The following is a 10256-nucleotide window of genomic DNA, read 5'->3' as shown; positions in this document are numbered from 1 at the left end:
TCACCCACTTCAAGTTGAGCCATGCCGACCCTAGCATAGCTTCTAACAGCCATGTTAAACAAGGTAAGGATACTATCGGCTAGGCCCAAGCATGGACACAAGTACACTTGTCCATTGTTGTGACAACCAGTGAAGTAAGAATTTTATGATAAGAAATATAAAAACAAAAAAAAATTACATGTAATAAAATAATATGAAAATGTGAAAACAAGGGAATATTAAATAATTTAAGGGTGAGTTACTGAGACTTTAAACTCAATTTAGTAACTTTAGGGTATAAGGGTAATATATTAAATTTCATGTCAATTCAACAAAAGAGAACATGGGTCATGGTGGGCTTATTATGGAGTCATTCTTGGCTTGGCATATGGGTTGTGCCTAACTTGTACTCGTGTCGGACCTAACACAGGTTGTCTTCATGTCAAACTGAGAATGATGCATGGACCCAAAAGTTCACACCAAAAACAAGGCCACAATCCTCTCCATGTCAAGTCAAGCTAGGCTCATCTTAGGATTGAGTCATGCTAGACCTAGGCAACGTTCCCCACTTGACACCTCTAGTTATTTCAGTAGATGATTAAACCCATTCAAGAGGGGGAAAAAATAATGTTTTTCAAGTATATGGCTTCCTAGATCGATATGATTAGGCAATCAGCATCCATTTTATTTCTTCTACTCTTTTTATATGCTTCCTATCCATAAAAGAAGCAGTTTGATTGTCATTAAATATCTTCAAATCAGTCGGGTAATCCTATAATTTAGATCAAATCATACTGCTTTCTCTTCATGTATTTCTTTGCAATGAAGAGACTAACTTTCTCAATATGAATCTGTTGGTGCTATGAGATTGAAAACTTGTTCATTATTTAAGAATTCTATAAAAGTCGTCAATTATGGATCCATATGCTGGACTCACATTTTGGTGCTTCAAGTATCATGTCAAATGTTGATGGCCATGTGTTTTCATATTTTCAGGAAAGAAGCCATTCATTTACAAGAGTGGTTAATTCAACCAAAAGATATCCTATTTGGCTATATATGAATTCCCATCACAGAGCTGCTTAATATGTTACCTCCAAATGGAATCTATCTTTAACTGCATAAGTTGCTTTGACTTTTTATCACCATCTATCATTACATGGACAGCATCACACTATTCATAATGTTCTATAGAGGTTGAGGAATGAAAATTGTTGGACCAAAATTACCTAACTGATGTAAACATAGCCCAAGTTTGAACTATGACAAACTAGAATATGAAGATAAGAAACAAAGGATCTTACCTTTCAAATATTGTGTAAAAAGATTAAACTTGGAGCTTGAATTATGGTGAAAAATTCTAGAAATTAAATGTTTTAAGAAGAACTAGAACTGCATATCATAAGATGTAGTCTTAATAATAAGAAAAAAATCATGATGACAGGTAAGATGGATGAACATAAAATTCTTATGAAAAGTATAAGAAATCTTGAATTAAGCAGGCAATAGGAAATGGAATAATGATGGCAATATTATTAACAAGTAAAACATTGATGGCAAAAGGAAAAGTGTTTCTACAGCATTAGGTTGTCATGTGTATCTTCAGTAGATAAAAAAATTAAAGGCAAGCAACAATTCTACAGTTAGGTGAATTGAATTGTCAGAATAGGCGTAAAGGAAAGTAGGCAGAAAACAAAGCAAGTTATTGTAACAAAAAAATGATTAAATTAATTTGAGTATCACTAGTGATACAACGTTCATAAAACTCAATGGAGGTATAAGATCTATGGATGATGACAATGATCGCCTTACAAATAATGAAAAAAATGTAATCCATTAAAGTAGGAAGAAAACCATTGCTTGAAAAGACAGATATACCCAAAAAATATCAAGGAACCTCATGAAACACCATGGTCTTGGTTCTAGTTAGAATGAAAGATAATAATTCAAGGACTACTAACCATTGAGAAATCTTGCCTCCATAATAAATCAATGAATTGACACACTAAGGACAGATGTGCTTCCTTTGAGGACAAAGAGAATATATAATCACATACATTTCAAAGAGGATAACTCTTGAAAGTTGTTCGCCATCATCCTTGCCTGAATTATCGTTAGAATGAGGGGGAAGCCACCATTCCAGTTTCATCTACCCATAGAAACCTAAACAAGTTAAATTAAAGTGCAAAGAAGACATATTTTGTAACACTCAAAGTTCATCAATCAATGACAATAGAAACCAAAAATCAACAGAACCAACCAGGATTTTCACGAACAGGCATCCACTGCTCATCATCCCTTATCAACTCCTCCTTTGACCATCTATTCCAAGTTTCTGAGTCTTTGACCTCATTATTTGGCTCAGCATCTATGTCAATCCCAAGTTTTTTTAGCAATGTTTCAACATCATCTGCTGGAGGAATCTCTTCAGAGTCAAGGTTCTCTTCAAAGTCAAGGTTCATTTCAGCTGCTGTATCATCTACATCTGGATCTGCTGGTATTTCTGGTTCTCTGCTTGTGGTATTATGTTTTGATGAAAGTTCAAACCAACCAGTCCAGCCTCCAACTTCATTCTGAACGGCAGTATCCTCCCCTGTAATGTTCTGCCTAGTCTGCTCATCTTTTTCAAGCCAGGATGACCAACCCAATGCACCATCTTCTCCAACTCTGGCAGCATTGCTTTTCCAAAAGTGTTCAAAGAGCCTTTGCTTACTATTTGAACTGAGAGCTAAGGATGGGCAAAATAAGCTGTATTCAATTTCAGCTTGAAATAAACCAGTCGCTAATTCCTGGTAACCTACTTGCCACTCAAATCTACAGTAGCTTAGAAAAATATCAACCAGACCAAGTTCTAGTTGAACCAAAGAAGAATCAGCTGGCTGCAAACTTGCAGATCCCTGCAACAAATAGAACATACTAAGGGAAGTTATAAATGACTACGAACACAAAGTATGCAAAAGTGATTACATATAACTTTCTAAAAACAATGATAAATAAGCAAATTAGCATTCTGAGTTAAATTTTATCAAACGCAAAAAATAAAAAATAAAAAATAAAAAATGGAAACAAATGAGGAGTTTAACTGAAAAAATGGAAAAGGATGAGGTTGAAGAGGAGCTTTTAGCATCCCAAGAGTCCACTTTGTTGTCTTGCTTGGTTAATCTGTTTATACACATGAAATACCAAATTCAGCATATTTTCCTAGTTTCATGTCATAAATAATAAAATTGCAATAATAATGGATACAAATCCAAATATGTATGGATACCTCTGTCTCGTCTATATAACTGCATGAACACCACAATCTTTAGAGCGAAGCACATTCCCAAATTTATCAGTTTAATCTGTTATCTTACAGCATATCCTATATTGGGTATGCTGGACCCAATCTAGTCCTAGCCTCCTAGGCTTTTATAATTTGGTTTAGAAAATTATTGATAGAGTGCAGATTACATGATAGTTTTAGCATAAAATCAAAATTTGGAACAAATCTGATCCCTCTTCAATCTAATTTAGTTGTGTTTATCAGGGTGTCATCATTTGTGAAAATTTTCATTCCTTGAAATGCGGCAATGTTTCAGGTGGCTTGATGGGAATATGCTTACAAGTCCAAGTCTAATGCATAATCTAGATGGTTGCTTGAATCTCAAAAACTTGTAATAGTTAAATATTGTTATTTTTGTTGTATCTTGGGCAATTTACTAGAATGTGCCCCTTCTAATTGGTTTTTACCAAATCACACCCCACTAATTGGGTTTCCCCGAATCATGCCCCTAGACAATTAACCCATTAGGATGTGAGAGCCCCAAAATGATCATTCTAAGTGCAAATGGACTCAAACAAGTCAATTTTGAGCGAAAATGCCACAAGCTAAAATCAGCTTGAACAAATTGTGGACCATTCTAGACCAAGACCCATACAAGCTGATTCTTAAATTGTATTGGCATTCGTCTATATTTATACACCATTGAGATTTGAAAGATTCCAAAATAAAATTTTCAAAGAAATCATGTTGCAAGGAGAATTGGAAATCTACATGTAGGCCATTATGTGTCAGTAAGACTCATGTAAATAAACTTGCATGGGCATTGATCTATTGTATTTATGCACCCTTAAATGTGAGGGACTCCCAAGTGAACATTTTGGGCACCAAAAAACTCAAACAAACCGACTTTAGGTGAAAACCATACCATGGTTAAACATGCCCCTCAACAATTGGTTCATTAGGAAGTGAGAGCCCCAAAATGAACATTCTGAGTGCAAATGAACTCAAACAAGTTGATTTTGAGTAAACCACCACAAGATGAAATCAGCTTGAACAAATTGTAGGCATTCTATGCTAAGACCCATACAAGCTGATTCTGAAATCAGCTTGCTTTGACATTTCATCTAAGTGAGATCATGCTGATCTTACAATAAAGTTTCAGGTGTAAAAGAACTCAAAAAAGCTGATCTTTAGTGAGATCATGCTGCAAGCAGAATCGGAAATCAATATGTAGGACATAATGTGCCAGTTAGACCCATGCAAATCAGCTTGCATGGGTGTTCACCTATTATATTTATGCACCTTTATATTTTTCACACCCTTAAATGTGAGGGACTCCAAAGTGATCGTTTTAGGTACTAAAGAACTCAAACAATCCTACTTTAAATGAGAATCATACGACACTGCAAGTGGATTTGGCAAGCAACTTGAAAGAAAAGTAAGTTTTAGAATGGTCTCTAATATTGCAGGGTAAAATAGGAAGAAAAAAGTTAAGGCCGTGATTTATAAAAACCAATTAATGGGCATGAGCCTTAGAAACTGATTGAAAGAGGCATGCTATGGTAAATCATGCTATATCTTTCTTCAACTATGTTTTAGACTTTTTGTTTACAATAGTCAACTAGCAAACAATAAGTTATTCTTTAAACTTTCTGTTTATAATAATTAACTTCTGAACAATAAGTTAATAAAGAGATTCTCGATTTGAATTAGTATGTTATGAAAGAATACAAAACAGTATTTCTTCTATAATAAATAGATTGATATTTGGGTATCCAATGTGAGTAGAGGAATGGAGAGATCCTATTGGTTTTAACCTTAAAGTAATTTATGCAGTGCAGCAGGCATGATTTACAAAGGGACCTTAGTGGTTATAGATGAGATACCAACGACGATACAAGAGTTAGACATATTTTGATGGTTACAACAGCTGAGCCATAAAAGCACAACATATTTAAGGTTGATTTTGCTAACAGTTGCCACCATGAGACAGAAACAAGCAATATTGCATGTAAATCAGAAACAAAATGTTTTTCATATGGATAAAATCCAAAATCTGGTCATTATAATAGAACGCATATATAGAAACATAAAAAGCAATAGGTAGATGTATATATTGTAAAAAAAAAAGGAAAAAATGAAAGAGAACACATAGAACCTGCCTACGTTGTTTGTCAAGAGCTGCAGATAAAGCTTGGATTGCATGAGCATAAGATTTCCTTATTTTAGAAACCTTAAATTGAGAAAAGTCTCCTTGACAGATAAGTAGAAATTCTTTCCACAATTTACAACTGTCAGAATGCTGGATGAGTATTTTCTCCCATTTTTCCATGGCGGTATCAATGGTATCCCTATTTAGATAAGTCTTCAAAAGACAAAGTAATAGCTCCTCACTATTTGGATTAAACTCCACTGCTTTCTCCAGTATGCTAACTTTCTTTTCGAGCATCTGCAATCGAGCTGCCTTTCTGGTTAGAGTGCTTGCAACCTTATCCTGCATGTGATTGTGAGATAATTTACTTTTCTGCCAAATCAAAATGTAAAAAACAAAACTTAAATTTAAAGCAGAGCAATAGGAATTGAAAAATATAGGATACTTAAATTCATGCATCCTAGATGGATTACTGACTTTTTGATATCATGAGTTAGAATCTCAATGCCAAAGAATTCTGGAAGAGAAGGCAGCTAAATACCTGAAACTCAGCAAAGGATAGCCAAACTTTTTCATCATTAGGATGATCCCTGGAGATTCTGTTGAACTCTCTTGTTTTTCGAATCATTTCATCTTCCCAAGACTCCTCAAGCTCATTATTTACAGAAGGACTTTTTTCAGTAGAAGAATGAGACTCTGGCAGAGGAAGAAAGTCTTCAGGCATCACCGAAGATATCTTATTGACAAACTTAATATTCCTAAAATCCTTGTTCCTTTCAATCATAGTAAATTTGGCTGAATAATAGCGTCCATGTGATTTTTGCTTGCTGTCTAGAACATCATTATCTGCCTCATTATCCATACCCAAAGCTGAAGTTCTCAAGTGATATGGTGCCCAAAAGTTAGTCCCAGTGGATTCACCATAATTCTGAGTCTTATATCGAGCAATGTCCATTCTGCAATTTTTATTATACAGAAATGAAATGAAAGAAAAAAACCATATAGTTGAATTGTTTCCTTATACATAAACCAAACCAGACAAATATAACACCAAAAAGAGGCATGGTTAGAATAAGAAAAATGGATGTTGAGAACTAGAAGATGGCCAACTGAAATAAGACACATTTAAATTGTTTTTGCTACCCCTTAATGGCGTAATACTTATAGTAACATAAGAGCCAAGTGCTTCTTCTTAACGTAATTATATTTTAGAAAAATATTCTGCAAAAAGAAAGATTTGACAAAAAATGTAAATATATTCCTCATTGCCAGTTGATTTGAACATCAAAATTCAAGTAGTGGACCTGTAAAGGGATCCAAAAGCCAAATTGTCCTTGTCACCTTCAGCATCGAAATAGTAATCCTTTACGGGCTTCGTGATCGATCCAGACCACGCTCGAACCGCTGACTTCCTCGGAGCACCATCATCTAACCTCTCTCTTTCCCTCTTCCTCTTCTTCCTCCTCGCCTTACGTTTCAAGCGCCGCTCGTCCTCCGAGGAAGAGACCGACGGCGAGGACGGCACGAGGTCGTAGGATGTCGGAGGAGGCCGCGCCGCTGCGGGGACCTCGTCGTCCGAGTCCGGGTTGGGCGACTCCTCGCGAAGCGCATCCCTGGCGCCGCTTTCGACGAGGGAGGAGACGTCGAAGGTGAAGCTAGAGTTGGCGAGCCACTGGGAACCACCGGAGAAGGGCGGATCGGAAGGAGAAGGGTTTGATGTGAGGGGGAAGAGTGAGGTTTGGGGAGTGCTCGGATTTTCGCCTTCTTTTGCTCCGCCTCCCGCTCGCTCCGCCTCCATTGTGTTCGATCGATGTTCTGTGTCAGCGAAAGGGGAACGCCAAGACAAAGAGAGTGTAATCCGGCCGCAGATCGGGAAAATATTCATGGTGACCCTCGACTGTTTCATTTTTTTAGTTTTGCCCCCAAAAATATCAGAGGCCACATAACTTCTTTTTAAACAAATATTAATATACTTGCTTTTTAATCAATAGTTAAATTGTAGTTTAAAAAAAATCTAACGAAATAAATTTAAATTTTATGAAGTGAGAAAGTATTTTAGTTTATTTTAGCCGTGTATAATATTTAAAAATACAAGAATAAAATCAAAAAATTGTAAAGTAGGGAGGATTGTTCTGATATGAATATATGGGCGGATTAAATCCCTAATAAATTTTCGATTCTCTTCTATAAAAGTAGAATCTGTCGGTGGAATCTATCACCCCAGTAGTCTCATATCTCATGACCATCTAGGATCCTCTGTGACGAGGTAAATCAAGAAACTATAATTGATCACGACGGACAAAGGATATTACTCAGTTTCGTCGAGATTCAAATTCTTGCCCTTTTCTGTAAATTTGTTCCGTTGTAACCAATTCAACTATGCTTAGGGGGAGGGATTTCTGATCTATATATATGAAGATGAAAATACTCTCATCATAATAATTATGAGATGAAAATAAAAATTAAGAATGAAAATATATGATATATAATCGGATCTAAATCCGACTCATTAATCTCCAGCTGGAGTTGCATTCACATTCCTGTTGAATATATTTTTCCTCAAACAAATAATAATAAAACAAATGAATATTTTTTTTTCCCATAACATATAATTTGATCAATTAATTAACATTAATTGATTTTCGGTAACAAGAAGCATCAAATCAACCAAACAATCCAGTTGAGTGTAGTAAAGCACCATCTAACTACGACAAGCACATGCAACAACAAATTTTACAGCACATTAATTAATTCCTCGTGGGGGGAATCGGAAGCTCCCCAGCAGCTTCTCATCTTCCATCTTCTCCCGTACGTAATTAATTTCTTCATTTAATTCATTTTTTTCTCCAAATAATTGTACAGATTAAATACCCTAATTACCTAATCATTACCCACTAATCGCAGCTTAATTGTCGATTTGCCGAAACACCACCATCATGCGATTATCTCGTCCGGCAACGCCACGAACCTCGTCCTCTTCTGCAAAACACAAATTAATTAAAGACAAATAATAATTAATAATAATAATAATAAAAAAGGGAATTGCGTTGAAACGGCGTCAAGAACTAGGATTAAATGCACAGCGTGGGGATCGTTGACTATTTTAAGAGACTCATTGACATTTTCCACGCGTCCACATTCATGTATGAACTTGTTGTTATTGCATCTAACACGGAGTATTACTCCTTTGACTTTGACACGCAGCTTTAATCACGGGCAAACTTTACTTTTTCCACACTTCATTCATTTAATTTGTGGAATTCACGAGGAAGCTTCTAAATTCTATATTTTTTTAATCTAAATTGTATCGTAGTTTGATCATTCGAATCGAATTGTGTGTGTGTTTTTTTTCTGAAAATATTGAAAAAAAAGAGGTAATCCTTCTCACAATACATTCCTGTCACAAATTTGTGACGGGAATCTGGACCGTTCGATTTTAAAATAGAAAATTAAATCCAGATCATCACAATCATCCATTCAATCTATGGTCTGGATTTAATTTTAACTTTAAAATCGAACGGTCCAGATTTTTGTCATAAAATTTGTGACAGAAATCTATTGTGACAAGTAGTTTTATTTTTGAAAAAAAGGCATGAAATTATCAGCATTTTGAGGTTTCTTACCTCCGTGCGCGGAGTGCGAGGGGTGCGGGGATTCCGGAGCGTCGGAGTCGCCGGCTCCGGCGACGACATGACCGACGAGGAGGGCGTCGGGGCCGCGCTTTCTTTGGCGGCGCACAGCTGCATGATCCTCCGCGCAGCGTCGGCGGCGTCCTTGCTCTCCAGCATCAGCTTCTCCACCTCCGCCTTCGGCAGCCTCATCTTCAGCCGGAGCCCGCCGTCCTTGGTCTCCTCCGCCGCGGCGATAGGCGACTGGCCGCCGGATCCGGCGGGGAGCGAGAGGTCCGACAAGGAGCGGCGGGTGAGGCGGAGGCTCTCCAGCCTCTCCTTGGCGCTGACCTGGAGCGCGCCCGACCAGGCGCGGCGAGGCGTGCGGTGGCTCGGCACGCGGGGGAGCTCCACCAGGAAGTAGAGCTTCCCGGGGAGCAGCGGCGCCTCCGAGTCGAGCGGCGGCGCGCGGACGCCCAGGCGCTTTACCTCGTCGGAGTCGAGGAGGGTGTAGCCCGGGTGGTCCCTGAGCAAGGAGACGGCGTGCGCCGGCGGCTTTATCCTTATGGTGGTGCCGTCCACCTTCATCACCTTGGCGATCTTCTTCTTCTTCCCTCCCAAACTGTTCCCCATCCGATCGATCGATCGATCTCCTTCTTCTGAAGAATTCTAATCGCGATTCAAGAACAGAAAACAAGAACAAGCTCTTGAACGATTTTGATCAGTTGTTGTTGTTGTGCGTTGTGGCGTTGTGTGAAGGAGGGAAGAAGGGAGGGGAAGGCTTATAAGGATGGTGATTGGTGAGGTGGGAGGTCAAAGATGGAGAGCAAATTGATTTTTCAATTGATAATTTAATTTTAATGGACATTGGGAGATGTGATCGGAAGGTGGACCTTTTTTATTTATTTGAATATTGTATTTGTATTTTTTATAAAAATTATTTGGAGCTTTCCATTTTGACCCTTGAGTTTCTTTATAAATAAAACTTACTAATCAATTAGAGCATCCCAACGGATATTTTAATGGGATGTTATAATATCTCTTGGTGTTAAACACCAATATACTCTACTTGAACGCGTTCAAGTGACAGGGGGGTCGGCCAGTCTCCTGATTGACCCACTCCACATGTATTTTTTAATTATATTTATTAAACGGTTAGTTTTAACAATTATTAATGATTAATTTTAATTTTATTAAAATAAATCCGCAGAATCTATCCATAGCTCAAATCGAGGATTTCAGAATTATCTTT

At 37.4% G+C, this 10256-nt stretch overlaps 2 protein-coding genes across 2 annotated transcripts in view; both read right to left on the bottom strand.

Moving 5' to 3' along the window:
- The window catches only part of LOC141837494 (uncharacterized), a 25365-nt gene extending 18167 nt beyond the window's left edge, over positions 1–7198 (bottom strand). Inside the window, exons 1-6 of the mRNA XM_074724881.1 lie at positions 6701–7198; positions 5938–6352; positions 5403–5738; positions 2240–2876; positions 2115–2128; positions 1074–1153 (exon numbers count right to left, since the gene is read on the bottom strand). Coding sequence (XP_074580982.1) covers positions 1074–1153; positions 2115–2128; positions 2240–2876; positions 5403–5738; positions 5938–6352; positions 6701–7194 — 1976 coding nt within the window. The 5' untranslated portion in view covers positions 7195–7198. The remainder of the gene's footprint in view (positions 1–1073; positions 1154–2114; positions 2129–2239; positions 2877–5402; positions 5739–5937; positions 6353–6700) is intronic.
- A 766-nt stretch (positions 7199–7964) lies between these two features.
- Positions 7965–9739, bottom strand: LOC141839579 (uncharacterized protein At1g66480-like). Its single transcript, XM_074727359.1, has 2 exons — positions 9020–9739; positions 7965–8375 (listed from the first exon to the last, which is right to left on the bottom strand). The coding sequence occupies exons 1-2, from the start codon at positions 9635–9637 to the stop codon at positions 8331–8333; spliced, it is 663 nt and encodes a 220-aa protein (XP_074583460.1). The 5' UTR covers positions 9638–9739; the 3' UTR covers positions 7965–8330.
- Positions 9740–10256: the final 517 nt, after the last annotated feature.

The sequence above is a fragment of the Curcuma longa genome, chromosome 11, assembly GCF_044706935.1.
Source record: "Curcuma longa cultivar G26 ecotype Majalengka, Jawa Barat chromosome 11, ITB_CL_G26_1.1, whole genome shotgun sequence".
Classification (NCBI taxonomy): domain Eukaryota; kingdom Viridiplantae; phylum Streptophyta; class Magnoliopsida; order Zingiberales; family Zingiberaceae; genus Curcuma; species Curcuma longa.
The sequence above is the reverse complement of the archived record's forward strand: the minus strand, read 5'-3'. Positions and strand labels throughout refer to the sequence as shown.